The sequence below is a fragment of the Bactrocera latifrons genome, unplaced genomic scaffold (genome assembly GCF_001853355.1).
Source record: "Bactrocera latifrons isolate USDA-ARS-PBARC rearing strain unplaced genomic scaffold, ASM185335v1 scaffold_60, whole genome shotgun sequence".
In the NCBI taxonomy this organism is placed as follows: domain Eukaryota; kingdom Metazoa; phylum Arthropoda; class Insecta; order Diptera; family Tephritidae; genus Bactrocera; species Bactrocera latifrons.
The window spans coordinates 340,436-358,168 of record NW_017537268.1 but is presented as its reverse complement, the minus strand read 5'-3'; the positions used below and the strand labels follow the sequence as shown (position 1 = coordinate 358,168).

At 40.2% G+C, this 17,733-nt stretch overlaps 1 protein-coding gene across 5 annotated transcripts in view; it reads left to right on the top strand.

Moving 5' to 3' along the window:
- The window catches only part of LOC108975011 (carcinine transporter), a 21,157-nt gene extending 6,041 nt beyond the window's left edge, over nt 1-15,116 (top strand). For 3 of the 5 annotated variants that reach the window (XM_018943211.1, XM_018943209.1, XM_018943214.1), the window contains 10 exons: nt 4,449-4,870; nt 5,972-6,084; nt 10,127-10,289; nt 10,567-10,743; nt 12,625-12,774; nt 13,612-13,839; nt 13,990-14,117; nt 14,185-14,271; nt 14,341-14,675; nt 14,742-15,116. In XM_018943211.1, coding sequence (XP_018798756.1) covers nt 4,551-4,870; nt 5,972-6,084; nt 10,127-10,289; nt 10,567-10,743; nt 12,625-12,774; nt 13,612-13,839; nt 13,990-14,117; nt 14,185-14,271; nt 14,341-14,675; nt 14,742-14,837 — 1,797 coding nt within the window. In that variant the 5' untranslated portion in view covers nt 4,449-4,550 and the 3' untranslated portion in view covers nt 14,838-15,116. The other 2 variants (XM_018943212.1, XM_018943213.1) reach the window with 2 other exon arrangements.
- The last annotated feature ends 2,617 nt before the right edge of the window (nt 15,117-17,733 follow it).

Here is a 17,733-nt window from a genome sequence, read left to right as displayed (position 1 = left end):
TTATCACCACCGATAACCAACGAGCCAACACTGTTTACTTTTAATATCTTTTTTTTATTTTTTTTTTTTTTTTTTTTTTTTTTTGTCCGCCTGCCTTCGTGCTGATTATTTGATTTTAATTCTTGACAATGCTATTTTAATGTCATATTAAATTTAACGCTTACCAAAACAAGATCAAATCTCGAAATAGTTCACGGTTACTGGAACTGGAATTGGCATGTAGTGGAAAGTTAAATTTAAACATTGTATTCCTTGGAAATAACTGTACAACACTCATATGCTGCAACAACGGGTTTGAGCTTAAGGCTTATAATTATTAATTATATCACCTAATGCAAAATTGTTGTTACAAAGGTGAATGGTCATTTTATGCCTTCCAATGTGATATCGCGTTTGAATAGTTTTTAGAGTGAATGCGGAAAGTTTCGTTCGCATTTTTTTCGTATTTTCATTGAGAAAACGCGAGAGTTGTACAGTTGTACATTTTGTAGACATTTATTGAAGAACACAGAAAAATTTAATAACAACAAAGTGCTAATAAAAAATTTTAATTGGTGCTGTAAATTCTGGAGGGTAATCATTTATAACTAAACTCATTAATTATATGTAAATAGTTTATAAAAATTCATTAAAATGTTTATACAAAATAATTTTCATAAAAAAATTAACCCTGCAATKCCTCAATAAAAACTGTAGCAAATTGTGCAATTCTAAATGGCAAGTCACAAACGGCGAAGATTTCTTACTGAATCACAAGTGAAATATGCACGCATAATGTGTGATAAAACCAAAGTGAAATTCAACAAAAAAATGCAAATAACCGGCAGCTAAAGCAAAAAAGTCTTGCGGTATTTTCGCTAGTTGGCGCTGAGACCGCGTAGTTCTAGTTTTATTTGTAGCATCGGGTCATGCTATACCTTTTTTGAAAGTTCATTTCACGCGCTAACACGTGTTTGATTGATTGTCGTTTCTTTTAAGTCGTTCGTGAGTTATAGCGTCGCAAACATGGGGCAAAATAAAGAGCAAATACGGCATATTTTACAGTACTACTACGATAAAGGCAAAGGAGCATCTCAAGCCGCCAGTAAAATTTGTGCAGTTTGTGGACCCGATACAGTTTCTATTTCCACTGCATAACGATGGTTTAAACGTTTTCGTTCCGGTGTAGAGGTGGTCGAAGATGCGACAGGTACCGGAAGGCCTGTCGTCGAAAATTGCAATAAAATCGCTGAATTGGTCGAAAGAGACCGGCATAGTAGCAGCAGTAGCATCGGTCAAGAGCTGGACATGAGTCATCAAACCGTTATAAAATAAAATAAAATAAAATAAATAAAAAATACCGCAAGACTTTTCTGACAACCTCATACAATAATTTACTCTCACGAGCGGAGTTAAATTAGTTAAATAACACTGAAGGAAAAATTTGCCACAGATATGTTTGTCTGCGGCGTATTTGAGGTGTCCTGATTACGAATTTGAGTTCAAAAATTGGCCGTACATTTCCAATACAGTTATCTTATATTAGTTTGATCCATACATCACAAAATATATTACGTGTTAGGAAAATGTGACTATCTATTTCGGTTTTAGCAACCCAAAATTAGCAAGAAGTAACCTTTAACATTGCAGTCGCAAAATGAGTCTAGACTTGATTGATTAACTTCCTATAAAATATTGCTTCATTTAACAAAAAAAAAATCCTTATCCTCCGGACCGCATTCGTTATAATTACAGCTAATTATAGTAACATAGCATTTAGTCAAATAACGGATGAAACTAGTTTAATGTTAGATTAAGTAGTAATAGCCGGTTGTCCCGTCATTACTAAGACTTAGTAATGTCAGATGCAAGTTCAGTTTAAGTGGAGGTGAAGAATTCGTCATAGAGTACGTCAACGAGTTTGTGAACTTTGAGAGAGACTTGATGTATAATTTTGTAACTTCATCTAGTATCTTGAACTGCACAATTCCTCGATATCACCGACGAGTTCTAGCTAAAGCTGGGCAGAGGCATAGGCGGTGTTCCAGCGTCTCTCTCAAACCTACTTCCCTGCACTTTCTGCCTGTATCGCGCGCGTGTGGTGCCAGTAAGTTGTGACCAGTCATTATGCCCACAACTGTCCTTCAATTTTTTCAAAACCGAATGAGTAAAAAGCATGCATGTTTTTCCGAGGAACTCTTGTACATGATATATTGATGATTCGGCACGTCCCCAAAACATGGCATCTCGCTCTGACCTGTCTGGCAGCCATTGTATATCGTTATTAATTATTTCCGTATATCCTGGACTGGTGAGGTATTCAGACGGATCTCATGTTTTGCAAACTCAACAGGTATTTAGTTTCAAAGAATTCCTTTGTGGCCTGGAATCCAGTATATATGCAGCCGCTTTCCGATAGTGCGATGTGAGATTATTGCCTTAAGGCTATCGACATATATATTGATCTTCTTTATGTTGTTTTTTTTTTTTTTTTTGCGTTGTTTGCTTTCTAATCGCCTGGAAGATACGGCAGTATTTCACAAGCTTGAAGGGTCGCCTGAAGTTCAACTTTAGTAATATCTTAATCTTAAAAGCATTTATCCGAATTGTGATTCTCTAAAACTCTTCGGAAAATAAATATATCGCCCTAACTTATGTGGGTTAGAACTTTTTAAATCTTTTTTTAAAGCTTAATATACATACTTGTATGTGTGCCACAACGGACCAAGCTGTCAAAATGAGATCCCTCCTAGAATCGACTTCTCTTAACTTAATATAACTAGTTGAACATTTTAAACATCTTCTAAAATAAAATCTGAACATTAGTAAGTTTTCGGGGTATCAAAATTTTACATAGAAACCAATTTCGACATGTGTAGTATAAATCAAAATCATCTTCATTTTATCGATAATTTATAAAAAACGAAGGAGAATTTTAGGTGTTAGCTAACAGTTGGTTGAACTGAGTTTTTTAGAATACACACAGGAATAAAATATAATAAAATGTTTATTGAGGTGAGACCTAGTACTCCCTCAGCTCTTTGCCAATTAAGCAAAATACCATCTGCTATACGTGTGGATTTGTGAATCCTACTGCCTTATTTCAAGTCCAGAAGTTGGGACTCCTCAACTTTCGGCCCGGTGTTATAAACTTGACATTATGTAGAAGAGACAATGCCTACATTGTATTGTATATCTTATTTCTGCCGATAAAAAGCTCGAATGTCCATAATCACAGAGAGCTTAGAGCGTGAACTGGCAATTTCTGCTCTAATGGGATGCTTCCAAGTTGCAGGTCCTTAACTTACTTTTCTATGGCAAAATGTTGAATAGTATATAACAGTTTTATTCACATAAGGAAGAACGACATAGATATGGTGTTATAAATGATGATCAGGATGACGAGACGTTTTAACTGTGAGTCCGTTCATTCAACCAATCGAAAACTTAGATATATATAGGAGACTTGGTACAAAAGCTCCTGGGCTCTCGAGTTCTATAAAACGCCCATAAGCAAAAAGTTTAAAGCGTGACAAAAGTCTATGGCTGATTTTTTGCAAAAAATATCGGTTAACCTTCAATATATCTTGGCAAGATTAAGCAAACGTATAATCTTAACTTATTAAGTGCTATAACTAAGCAAGCAACAAATGAAGATATAAAACTCTTAATTTAGTCTCGATTGTGACCAAATGAAGTAGGCAGCATTCTTCTCATATTCCTATACTACAGTTCGAAAATGGACGAAATCGGACAACAACCACGCCTACTTCTCATAAAGCACAATTTTAAATTGCACTTGATTCTTTCACTCTCCAGTACACAAATCATGTAGCAATTATTATAATGGGATACAACTTTGGAGGAATAAAGTATTTACTGTGTGCCAACTTATGACTAAAAATTGTTCAAATTCAACTAAACAGGGTCAATATTTCCTTTAACCCCCATAGGCCTAATATAAAGGATTTCGAACTGAAAATTAGAGAGCATGTTTTACTCATAACAGTGTAGCTGTGTGCCTAAAATAAATACAATTGGGCGAAAACTTTAACTTCGAATATCCGGCTGACTTTGTTGATTGCATGTGAGGTACCTTAATAGAACCCAGAGAAAAATTAAATTTAGATAAAATGTGACCAAATAGAAAGCTGAGGGGCATTGTACGCGATAATTGCGCTGTGCTATAAAGTTTAGTTAGTAAACAAATAAAAACACATTCATAAAATCACAAACTTAAAATTTGGTTTTCTCACAACTGATAACAATTAGAAAGAACCTTTGTACATTTGAATATTACTCCAATAAATCAGTAAAGCACTTCACTTTATTGCGAATTTTTTTGCTTTATTGTGACAGCGCGGAGTTAAAAGCTTAATATGGGCACTTAAAGTGGGCACTAAATCCATATATTTCACCTTGCTTATCACAGCCTTTTAATACTTATGCAAATGCAACTTTATTTCCAGACCACCATTATCTATCACCGAAGCGTGAATCACTGTCTTTGGGCTAAACACCAAATTTGAAGTGACAGCCACAACCAAGTAGATGCACAAATAACCCCACACATGCAAGAAAAAAAGATGTTGGATGAAGTAAAGAATGGCGATGTCAACAAACAAACTGTGTCAAAGGAAGAGGAGGAGGACGAATTCGATGAATCGGAAGCAAATGATCCCTTCCAGAAGATTATGGAGCGCGTCGGCAATCACGGACGCTTCCAGCTCATCTACAACATGACATTCGTGCTGGCTTTGGCCGCCGCCGGCTCGATGGTATATATGAATATCATATTGGCCCTCGACATTCCGGAGCACTGGTGCACCGTGCCGGGGCAGGAGCTGACGAACTACTCGCTGGATGAGTGGCGGCGTATGACGTTGCCGACGTAAGTATGCGCATAGTAATATGAGCACTATGCAAATTCGGAACAGTGCAAATAAGTATGTGTGTGTAAGTATACACATGTGTACTTTTCTATTAGGGTGATACTTAAGTGCAACGAAAGATCCTTTATTTATTTTTATTGGTCAAACGGCTTCAGTTCTTGCGTCAATTGAATCTTGTAAGGATGTAGGCCAAGATCTTTCCACAAAATTCACCACAACGACATCACAGAAATGCCCAACGCTTGAGAACTCACACGTCGTTCGACTGATTTACGTCTTTCTCAACTGATATGCCAGCGGCAGTAATATTCTCGACACTACCGGCACTTCTTTGTCTCACTGGCACGGGAACATTTTGTACTCTGCTGTGAATTAAAATTTTTGCACTAGACGCTCAATTTTTGATCTGACAGGACGATTATGACGACCATATTTGGACGTAACGCTCTTAAGGTTGAAGCCACTGACTCCGAATTTCGGTAGTAATATTTTCGACTAGTTGTTGCATCGCATGATGAAATGGCAAGCTTTACTAAAGACAAATGTCAAAAGAGCGGAAGAAGATAAGACTTCGTTTGCTGTGCTTATCGGTCCACTTTTTAGCGTCCCTTTTGAAAACCCCAAAAAATCCAATAAAATTTTTCAAATATTAATTTCAATATTAAACTCAATTTTGTACAAAATCAAATTGGCCTCWAAAAATTTACAAAAATTGATATTAAGTACCACCCTTATGTGTCCAAATATGTACTCATGTGTGGCAGCATTTTTCATTTCGTAAGAGAATCAACTTTATTTGAATAAGAGCAAGGTGAGTTGGTTCGCCAACAATTGGCAGCTGTTCATCTGTTCATTGTTGACTTTTCACGTTGTGCATCGAACCAGCGAGTGCGCGGTTAGACTCCGTTGTTTCACGGTATTTTATTTGATTTCATTTCATTTCATTTTATTCCACCTAATAAGTCGCTCCCATGGTGGAAATTAAAATTTAAACTCGATTCTTTTATTTGTATTTGCATTTCTACCACCATCCACACCCACACCCGCCCGCACACCAACAACAAACACACGAACCAATGTGGGCCCATACATACATACAGACAGAAGGATAATCGCGGCGCCAGCAAGCATAGCAACTGCGAGATGTATAATGCAAATTTCACGGAAATCGACGATTGGCTGCGTTGGAATAAAACCGAGACAAATGTAACAGGTGAGTAATGGCTGCGAGCTACACCAGTACACCTATAACGACTTAGTACATGGTGTTTTGGTAGGTACGTTGCCTTTGAACTCTTAAACACCGACAAATCAATATGTAACTATACTTGTGCATGTGTCTTATGTAAGCAATCATACATTCGAACACATGCCACAAAACTCAAACATTGACTTTTACACAACGGTGCTTGTATGAGAGAGAAGTGAGATTTTACCTAACTCAAATGGTTCTTGCAGTTTCTTAAAGACATGCTAGATTATGTTAAGTTTTGTTCCTATTATCAGCTCTCAAGCATCAAATAATTGGCTAATCAGTAGCTGAGAAGAAGGAGGCACGCTCAGAGTGACACAGGGAGTTCTATATATCCTCCCCAGAGACCCGCCACGTAAAAAACACCCACAAAGAAAAGTAGAAGACAGCCACAGAGGAAAGACCCCCCTTTGAAATCGAATGACGAGCACGAGCATGAGTAAATCCTAAAATCTTTATCAGGATCGGTAAAGACCTATCCGAGCAGTTCGATACCAAACAGGTGACAAAGACCAAACTCTACAAGTCGCTCATCATCTCCGTCCTGCTGTCGTCCCTATTGTTCTTCGTTTTCGCTGTTTAGCGCCATTTCGAGATTTCAAGTGTAGCTTGGTACTTCTCCACCTGGTCTTTCCAACTGAGTGGAGATCTTCCTGCTTCCCCTGGCAGGAGCTGGAGTATTTTTATCCATTCGGGCGACATGATTTGCCATCGTAGCAATGCGCATGTCTCGAAAACTCGTAACACCGACTCATCGGATATTGTCTCCGATTTCGAAGCTATGACTGTCAACAGTGTCGAGGGAGCCAAGTCGCAAGTGCGTCGAGATATTTCGCCTTGTCCTCGTTTTCTACAGACCCATTTGCTTCGCTTCCCTATCCAATCTGGAGAAGGCAGAATTAACGAGCTTGAAATGCCATTCCACAGTTTCTATATACCGAGTTGCTGATGAGTGCTCGCAGAGAACATGAGTGCATGTCGAGTAGAAATCAGCTTTTCGGCATATGACATCGGAGATCACCCTTCTTAAGATCACAATAGAACATCCATGAAATTTTACCTGGATAATTTTTTGTTCTCTGATCTTCCTCTTGTTACGAAGCTTACTTTACCGTTACCACTTTAAAGCATTGTTGCACTTACTCTCCTCCGGCTGTTATCCTTTTCTAATTTCGTTTATTTCCCATTCAGGTTTTACACTTTCTCATACATTTTTTATCATGCCGTAACTCGTTTTCATACACATATGCGGAAGCGTTTTTGACTTTTTTCGCCATTCACACATTGACCGTCTAACAGCGTCGGCAAATTGATTTATAGTCTGCGTGGCAAGAAAGAAACGCTCCTATTGCTGTTTGCGAGAAAAAAATGGATTTGACTTGTGGCGTTGAGCGAAAATTTGCATCCATAAAATACGAGTGGGACAAGCTGAAGTTTGCTTAGCAATACAACACGAATTGCAAAACGCTGCTTAATTTATAGGGTCTGATTCGAACAGAAGGAATGAGTTTAAAGATMGTGCTCTAAAGTTGAAGAACGAGCGTGGATGAGTGCAAAGCGAAAGCTATATTTTATATGAATGTGTATTGTGTGGTTTCCGATAGAGAAAATTTTAAGGTTAAAGATGTTCGAAAACACTTGTGAACACCAACGCAATCTCAAAGCTCTGACAGTATCGAACACAATGCTGAAAACAATTAGAGAAAACTGCTCTCACTTGGCTACAAAGCCATTTTGAAAATAGTGCCCATAGTAGTTATCAAACTCAAAGGCTATGGGCTCTTAAAAGAACACGTATCAGAACAATCGGGTATCCTCCCATACTTTGAATTCATACTACATCACTTAGATCATGGAGTAGCCAAGCCAAACTCTTGCGGCTCCCTCTCTGCCCATATATCCAGGAGAGACCTATGGGTGGGAAGAAGCCGTTGGAGGAGAGGGATAGTGAACTTCTCTACGGATGGGTCAAAGCTTGGAGGGAAAGTTGGTGCAGGAGTTTACTGTCAGGAGCTTTCTACCAACGCTAGCTTCAGACTTCTTGACTATTTCAGTGCCTTCCAGCCCAAGTTATAATCATATAATAGATCTGCTGCTTCGTTGTGCAGCGTCCTTCGGAGAAGTGACCATTCACTCAGATAGCAAAGTGCCGACATTAACCTTGAACTCATTTGCAGTGGGATGGAAAGATTGGGGGTTTACTGTCAGAAGCTCTCTATCAACTCCAGCTTAAGATTTCCTGACTGTTACAGCTAAAAGCTGGAGTAGGAGCTGATCGTTGCTCCCGTATTCTCTTGTGTTCTACTACTTCATAAGTGGGCTTCGCGGAAGCTTGGCCATCATCGGTAGTCGTCGTTAATCGTGGGACTTTTAACGGGCCATTGTTCTATGCTTTAAGGTTGGGAAACTTACCAGATGACATTTGCAGAAATTGTGTGGATGAAGATGGGGGGAAACAACTCAAAACTTCTTTCTTTCGCATATCCTCAGACTTCCCACCGAACTGGCGAGAGTTAAAATTAAATGCCTTTGCAGGGAGCACTTCTTTTCTATGTCTTCACAAGGGACATCATATGCCAGCCCACGTGCGATCTTCAATCAGCCATTTAACCTAACTTGCCTACAATGCAATAATTTCAATGAAAAAACTCCTTTATGCAGGTCTCATAGAAAAAAACACATTGTTATGACTCTCGGTAAAATTTATTAGAAAGGAAATTAGCTCGTATCAGTGATTCTACTGTGTTCGGTGCTTGGTGAAACGAACAAACAACACTCATAAAATGCAATAGGCGGCACTAAGTGAAAATAATCAAGGAAGCCTTTCACTAAATTATTTATAATGCTTAAGATAAACATGATCCCTATTTCACCTTCTAATTCACTTCTAATTGAATTCACAAACGGAGTCTCTTTTCCAATTCTTAAACGTAAAACGTGAAGCCGATAACCACAACAAAATAAAGCATGAAGAAAGATACAACCAGCGCATAATCAATCCACCAAAAAATAAGAACCTTTAACTCTCGGATTATCCACAAAGAGCACTTTGAAAGCTCGCATAGCAGAGCATAACACTTTTCGAAAAATTCAACATTAAAATTCAAAAACTTGTTACTTGCAACAGCGATAATTTTCCACAAATCGCACGAATAAATATTTCTTCGAAAATTGTGAAAATGTGAAAACTTGTAGCCGAGCGGCAAGCAAAATTTGAAGCAAAAAGTATAAAACCGAGAGCAAAAGTGCAATGCTCGCAATAAAAACTAAATCAATGAGCAGGAAACACCAAGAACGGAGCGGCGCAAGGAGCGCAGAAAGACAGCACGCTACTCCGCTTGTAGTGAGGGAAGAAGGTGCGGGTGCGAGAAGGCGGCGGCCTGCGTGTGACGAGGAAAAGTAACTTTTCCATTTGCTCGGGCATAACTTTTTACAACTTTGCACTTTAATGCGTTTCACTTACAACAGCGATGCGATTTCATTTCACTTCCACTTCCACTTACAATTCAACACTCGCTTCAACTCCCTTCAATCTAGAACTTGGCTTCGGTTACTACGTTTCATTGAATTTCATTTTGGTTTCAATATATTTCTCGCTCTGCTTCTTTTGTGGCCTGCTCGAGTTCAGTTTAGTTTTGTTTAGATTTCTTACGCAGCGTCTTGGATCGAGTCGGTTTGCCTTAATTTTGTTGTAATCTGAGGCAAGCAACTAACAAACAGTTACAAACTCGGCTAAACGATAGATGTGTGCCTGGGTGTGTGTGTCACTGTAAAGATGTAGCGTCTGTCAGACGCTGTGACTTTCCCTGGAGACAGCCAGTCTAACGCCTCCATACAAATACATATTTATATAGACAGTTAGATGCTCATAATTCTCAATACATGCTCACTCTCCCACTTGCACTAGCTACTTCCCCCCCCGCTTACACATATATTTCTTGTTGATTGTTGCCTTCTGCTATGCCATTTATGCATCCTTCCTGCTATTGCTTCCGTCTTGCAGATTGTCAGCATGGCTGGAGCTACGATCAGACGTGGTACGAGTCGACCATACCGAGCAAGGAGAACTGGGTGTGCGCCAAGGATTTGTATGTGACGAACACATTTGTTGTGGGACGTGTGACAGAAGTCATCGGATCATTTGTGCTGGGACAAATGGGTGATGTGTAAGTGCAGCGACACTTCGTAAGTCCACAGTTGCAGCGCGGCGTCGTTAATGTCGGCGCTTGGTCGAATAGCTGTTGGCCACAGTTGGATTAAATAGAAATTTAGTGTAAAGCTCTGTAATGCGGCGGCAGGCGGATAATTGAAAATGTTTTTCCGCTGACGCGATGCTCGGCTTCAGCGCTGCAACTGCAACTACTTAAACTCGCTTCTCTCTTTACTTTGTTTGCCGTTTCATTGACTGTAATTTTTGCTCACTTTTCTTTCGTGCTACTTTAGTTTTGGCCGGCGCTTTATCTACTACATCAGCGTCGGCTGCTGCGCGCTGGGACGATCGTTCTCCATCATAACCACCAATGTCTATTATGTGTTCCTCTTCTGCACGGGATTAACTGGCTTTGCGGTGAATAGTTTGTTCCAAGCGCCACAGATTGTTGGCATGGAAATATCGAGAGAGTAAGTGTTGCAATAAAATAACAAACAATCACAACAAACACAATATTATCAAACTCTTAATTAAATACCGTAATGTTGTGTGAGAATCAATGCCCAGAATACGGATGTATTTTTATTGATATGTTTCTACTTGTTCGGTGGATAGTGTTATTTCTTAAAGAGAATAATCTATTTAGCTGTATGTTGCCAGGGTCATTTTATTCCTAAAGCCTAGTCTGGAAGAAAAATAATGTGCTGTTTCACCAAGCCAATACACCGTGTCACAAGTCACACGAGGTATGATGTCAAAAATCCATGAATTAGACTTCGAATCGCTTCCGTGGTTGTTACTGTTGTATCGGTAGAATTGTGTCAAGTTATTTTCGCATCCACCGTATTTTCCAAATCTAGCCGCTACCAACTATTTCCTGTTCTCAAATCGCAAAAGACTGAAACTTAAACTTTTTTGAAGCAAAGGACAAATCGCACTACGAAAATAATATCGACAAGTTTAGAGATTCTTATAATCAGTGTACCACCCTTGAAGGGAACTATGTTGAAAAAAATGGCAAAAAGATTTACTTTTATATTCTGGGCTGTCAAAGATAATAAGCTTTGTCCAACGGAGGCAAAAAGCGTCAGCAAAGTCAGATAAACAGATTTTCGCATACGGAATGGATACATATTTTGGTTGGAAGAACTGGAAAGAAACCAGAAATTGGAGAGCTATAGATTAGGTGGGGTTAGATAGTAATCCTTTGTGCAGCCGTAAAAAAGAAGAACTTTCGTATTCGAACTTATAAATTAGCAAAACGCTTAAAAACCAATACAGATTTGCATAGTCATTCCGCCAGTTCGGTGGGATGCCTAAAGGTTTGCGCTCCCAAGTGTTTAAGCCTTGACCTCTCAAACGTGAGACAGTCAAGAAGGAAGTGTTGAGTTATTTAGACGGCATCTTCTTCCTTGCAACTTCTGCAAATGCCGTCTGGTAAGATACCCAGAATTGGAAATCAATGGAGCACTGCCCTGTTAAACACTCCACAACTACGAAGAGGCTGGCCTTACAGAGGGCGAAAAGATCACTAGATCTCTTGCAATCGATCTTAAATAAAACCCCAGCGTTGTACAAGCGTCCGTGAAGCCCTGCTACTTATTAGTTGAACACGAGAGGAGAGTTATAGTAAAAAAAAATACTGGCTAGAATGTAGATGGTGTGAAGTTCGAAATTCGAAGTTAAATATTTCAAAATTGGAGGCTAGCTTCGAAATACAGAGAAATAATTATTTTTTCCTCCTGTTGCAATCTCTCGAAAAAAATAGTTTTCATCCAAGACCCAGCCCAGTATAGGGCGGTGTAAGCCAAGTTTCTTTTTTAATCTAATACTGAATAGTGAAAGGAGGCAGAAAGTCGAGTTCAAGCACAGAACTGTAGAAAATTTCAATCTGAAGCCCAAGAATGTAAAACTTCAACAATGATTCAAAAGAAATACTTGCTCTCTCTCTCTCGCTCTCTCAGGAAATACTTTCCCGCTTTAACTCTCCTCTCACTAATGCACTCACTACACGAGTACGCATTAAATTGCATGTCGATGTTTGCATGCGATACATTTTTCAATTAGATTTCACGAGGCCATGCATTTTTAAACTGCATGCGATTGAAAATATTAGAGAACAAGAGATGGTTACTTTTACTAGAGCTAGACTTGCTTGATTCAAATCTCTTCTGTTTATTGAGAAGTAGACACATATACCAAACAATTTTAATGTGCTTGTGGGGACTTGCTGACTACTTAGTGCACGTTTAAGCACTTTAAGTTGCGCCCACTCGCCTACTTTCATCTCACAAACACACATACATACATACACTTTGTATACGATATTTACTTGTTTTTATCTTTCGCAGACAGGACCGCAGCATCATCGCCATTTACCAAAGCGTTGGCTGGTCCATTGGCACATCGTTGATGCCGCTGCTCTTCTGGTGGCTACGTGATTGGGTTGCCTTCATGTGGCTAACAACGATACCGACCGCAATAGTTTTAATTTTCTTCAAGTACGTATACACACACACACACACATACATACATACATACACAACAATACACGAACTACACGGGAATGTTGGATGCAACAACAAAGTTATCTCCAATCTGTACAGCAATGCACGGCGAGTTCCAGCAGGCGCATAGCAAATCGTACTAAATGCAGCGCTACAGTTTAACAACATGAAAGTCGCTCATACGACGTGCCGTACAGTTGCACGTGTGTGGCGTGGCAAGCAAAACGGAGGCAAGGCGGGGAGCAGCAAATGAAGCGGCAGCTACTCGCGCATTCAAACGGTCATTCATTCACTCAATCCATTTGCACGACTTTCTAGGTGCGCGCGCCCGTGTGTGTGCCCGTGTGTTGCGGCATGCTGAGGCAACTCAGCAACGATTTGCCAGTGAGACTGTCGATTTGTGCGCGCTTTCAAATCGATTTCGTTTGTGAATTTCATTCGAGCGCATCGCATCAGATCACATCACTTCGAATGGCCGGTGAGCGCGCTGCCCTGGATCCAATCAAACTCATTCAATTGTTTCAATTTCACGTGCCGCCGCCACGCTACACCGCGCCACTACGCCGATACACGTTTCGCTTTTTGCGCGCTGCCCGCCAGCGCACGCTGCTAAATATGCTTGTCCATCAGACGGACTGAAATGAAATTTACAAGAGTTTTTATGGTTATGCCGCCAATATACTCCCTTCCAATTGCAGCACACGGTTATTGCACTTTTGTTGTTGCTCTGATAATTTCTCGCAGCTGCAGCGCTTATTCATCCCACACATATACATATGTAGATAGTAGTAGATAGTAAATTGGTCTTTCTCAATTCAATTCTCCACGCAGATACGTCATTGAGTCGCCGCGCTGGTTGATTAGCAAACACCGTTACGGCGAGGCGATCACGCAATTTAAGAAAATTGCAAGAATTAATGGCCGCCAATTCGACATGACGGAGAAGGAGCTGGCGCAGATGTACACCAACCGGCAGGTGGACGAAGTGACATACGGCATGGCGTCGCTCTTCAGCGGCTGGCATCTGACACGCAACACAACCATTATGGGCTTCAGTTGGTAGGTCAGCAAAAAGCTTACAACACATGCTTCTACTATTGCCTTTATTTTTGCCATTTGTGGTCGCACAAAATGGGTCACAGCCCATTTGTGGGGAACAAACCGAAGTCTATGAGGTTGCCACATAGCAAATAAAACGTTTATTTTCAGGTGTGTTGTAGCGGTTTCTTACTTTACGCTGGTGCTGTTCAGCACGCGTATGGGTGGCAACCCATTTCTGAACTTCCTGCTGCAGAGCGTGGTGGAAATACCCGCTTATGTGCTCGGCAGATACCTCGGTAAGTGCGCCATAGCAACCTTCTGTTGAACCAAATTATAAAAAAAAATACGCTTACCTCTTTACAGGTGATACTTATGGTCGTCGCTTCACGAACTCTTCCTCTTTCCTCATCTCATTCGTCGCCTGCATACCGCTAATTATCTATGCGGCAGGTAAAATAAACTTGAGAGACTAACTGCTCACAGAAATCACGTTTCACACACTTGCCTTTAATATTTCAGATATCGAGTATGAGATGGTCATGGTGTGCCTGGCCACATTTATCAAGTTCCTCAACGCGCTCACCTTCTTCACGGTCAATCTGCAGAGCATGGAGATTTATCCGACCTGCATGCGTCAAACGGGCATCGCGCTGGGCACGATACTCGCGAATGCGGTCGGCGTTTTTGCGCCATATCTCGTTTACTTGGGCACCACAGTGAACATAAGAGCGCCCTACTACATCCTTGGCACTCTATTCTTCATAGGCGGCATTGGCGCGCTCTATCTGCCCGAGACGCTGCACAAGAAGTTGCCCGACACAATGGAAGAGGCGCGGCATTTCGGCAAGCATGACGTAAGCGCATATGGCATGCAAATTGGGATGAATATTAGTTAAACCCGAATATGTTTTTATTTACAGAAATTCTTCAGTTTGCCGAAGGCGCCGCCGAAAGTGAAAGAGACGCGGCAAACTGCAGAGGAAGTTCGCCTCAATCAAACAAAGTTTGCTCCCTAAAATTACGCAACCAAATTGTGGCTGTTGTTGTAGTGTATGGGAAATATAAAGTTATGTTAAGCTTTATGCAGTATTTTCACCAGGTGAAATTAGTTTTTGTATGAAATGTGCAGTTGTGTGTTTTGTGTACTTTAAGCTGAACTTAGTCCTGTTATATTTACAAATGTACATGTGATCTATGAACTTATGAGTTTTAATAATCGGATAACGCAAATGATTGTAAATATGGGGAAATAAAAAATTGAAAAATGTCACATTAGTGAAATTGATATTACCGAAAAATAACGTGCTTTCATTAAAGATTAATACTTTGGAAAAATCGTAAAACACCAAAAATCGTCGCGCGATTGGCGATTTACTGTCATCGTTGTTAATTTTCTTCCTAGCGAGCATTTTTGGAGATCGGAACGATCAGTGGAAACTATTTTAAAAGCCTAAGAAATGTGAACGGTTGGTTCCAGAATCACAATAAGTAAAGCAGCGTAGTGGTTACATAAAACGTATTATTACTGGCGATGACTCTTGTATCGATGCTTAAGTCCAGGAAACAGACGAACAGTTGGCCGAATTTATTGGCAAGGCTAAACCGAAGCCGAATAACCACGTCAAAGCCGGTCAAAAATCAAGGTCTTGTTGACAGTTTTCTGCGATTATCAAGGTGGGCTGCACTCCGAATTCCTTCCGATCGCTCAAAACTGCTTGATTTAACTTCGTCTGACTTCTGCAAACTCAAACGTCCGAGTGACTTTCACTCACCACCTGAATCTAGAAAACAAAGAGCTTGGCTACCGTAAAGTTCACAGCACTTAGCATTATAAATGCCCAGTTAGTTCAAAGCCTGAACCAAAAACTACCCTGCGAGAGGACGATCCTCGCAGCGCTAGACTTCTCAAAAGCCTTTGAGATACAGTCAGCCACACAACAGTACTTGACGACATCGAAAAATCTGCCTTCCCTCCAAGTGTGAAGCGGTGGACTATGAACTACAGTGTACGTGAGTGGTCGGCAATCAGGTATACTGTCCTCTCCGTGCTGCTGTTAATTTCCTACATTTCGAAACTCCCTTCTCCATCAGGGGGAATTTCTGTCACCTCGTACGCTGATAACACAGTACAACAGCTAATCTGGGGGGTGAGAAATTCCAAGTCAGGGTAATGGTACCAGGTCAGTATAGTAAAACCCTCAAAGGTACCAGTTTTTTTTATGACCTTTTTTATCTTGATGTTTTTTCGCTTAGTTGTAGCACCCCCAGGCAATAATCCCAAAAATGTTCCACAGTATAATTGCACGATAGAGACGTTGAGCAGTGAAACCTCCCATTCTGCCTCACTATATCCACAGCCACCATATTCACAAAGTGAACGAGGGAGTACAGACTTGACCTATACATTGCAGTCCATGGTGTTAAAATTCGGACGTCAATAACAATAAGATTTTAGGCGTGACAGTTTGTGCTCCTTCACTCCTCATGCGAACCGCCTCACGACCAACCTCATTTTAGTGTCATTCAACTCATTAGAGGAGTTTTTTTTATTGTTTTCTTAAGTCACAGGCTCTTGAAAATATTCATTTCATAATCTTCAATGCTTATACCGTGTACTGTAAATCCCTAACCACTTGTTAACGAGACTAACGGTTATAGTAACCTACGCAGAAAAAGAATGTGAAGTTACAGAGTTAAAACGTTGCTTCGTTATTTTTATGAATCTACTTTTGGGCTGACTGATCGCTAAAGCAAAGGAACTCTCAAAGGATTACTAAATAGCCAAAAGTTAAACAAAAAAATTCGGAAACCATGTTAATTTCGCCGAAGCTAGAACATCGACGCAGTTCGTCACTCTGATAATTCATAAGACCTTTGTCATGCTGTACAATCCTCCAGATTATTAAAAATGTCGTGGCACACTTAATATACCAAAGCATTATCAAAACACGGTTTTTAAGATAAAAGTATCGAAAAAAATCATGTATCATGATGTCAATTATTGCTCTACTCTCTCTACCACGAAAAATCTAACCTAATCCCAACCTAATCCCGACAATATACTATATACCAATGACCGCCTATATAGGTGCGGACTTATAGACAAAAATGTAATGCTTATAACTTATTAGATTTATCATGCTTTCATTAGTATATACTAATCACAGTTGATTGCTTATCAAGCAAACAATAGTAGGCGATAAGCACTGTTATCGGCGACGAGTAGTAAACAAAGGCGGCAAATATTGTTGTTGTGTAATAACATTTTATATCAGCAGACCTAATAGATGTCATTTGTCAACAATGGACTTATATTTCATCATGCCATGCAATTCTACTACACACACATACCAACACACATAACTCACAGGCTCATTAAAGTAATCGCCTAATATGCTAGCGCGCTAACGCCGATTTCGATTGCAATTTATCATCAGCTATCATTACGTATGCCAAATATCGGCCATCACTGTGTCGCCAAGGCTATTACTCAGGAGGCCAGGTTATCAAAGGCGTCTCGTAAGCCACAACACCGCTAACCGCGGAACTGCTCACGAACGTGATTCTAAGAACTAATATTTACCTTATCGCTCAACGCTGCGAAAGAAACGTCGAAAACTAAGCTGCCGGGGCGCGGAGTGTGGCGGGAACGCATAGTCGCCTGAGAGCATAATTTCCGTAAATAATAAACAACCCCATATAAATGCTAACCACAAGCATACAAAATAACAGTCAACGTATTTGGCCGCCGTACACACACACACACACACACACACGCACGTCAGCGCCTGTAGACTTCAACACCCGCCCGCCGCCACTACTCACATGCACACCATACACAGACAGAGCGCTGCAAATATAAATCATAATAAATAACTTAGAAACACCTCAACATGAAAGTTGCACGTTTAC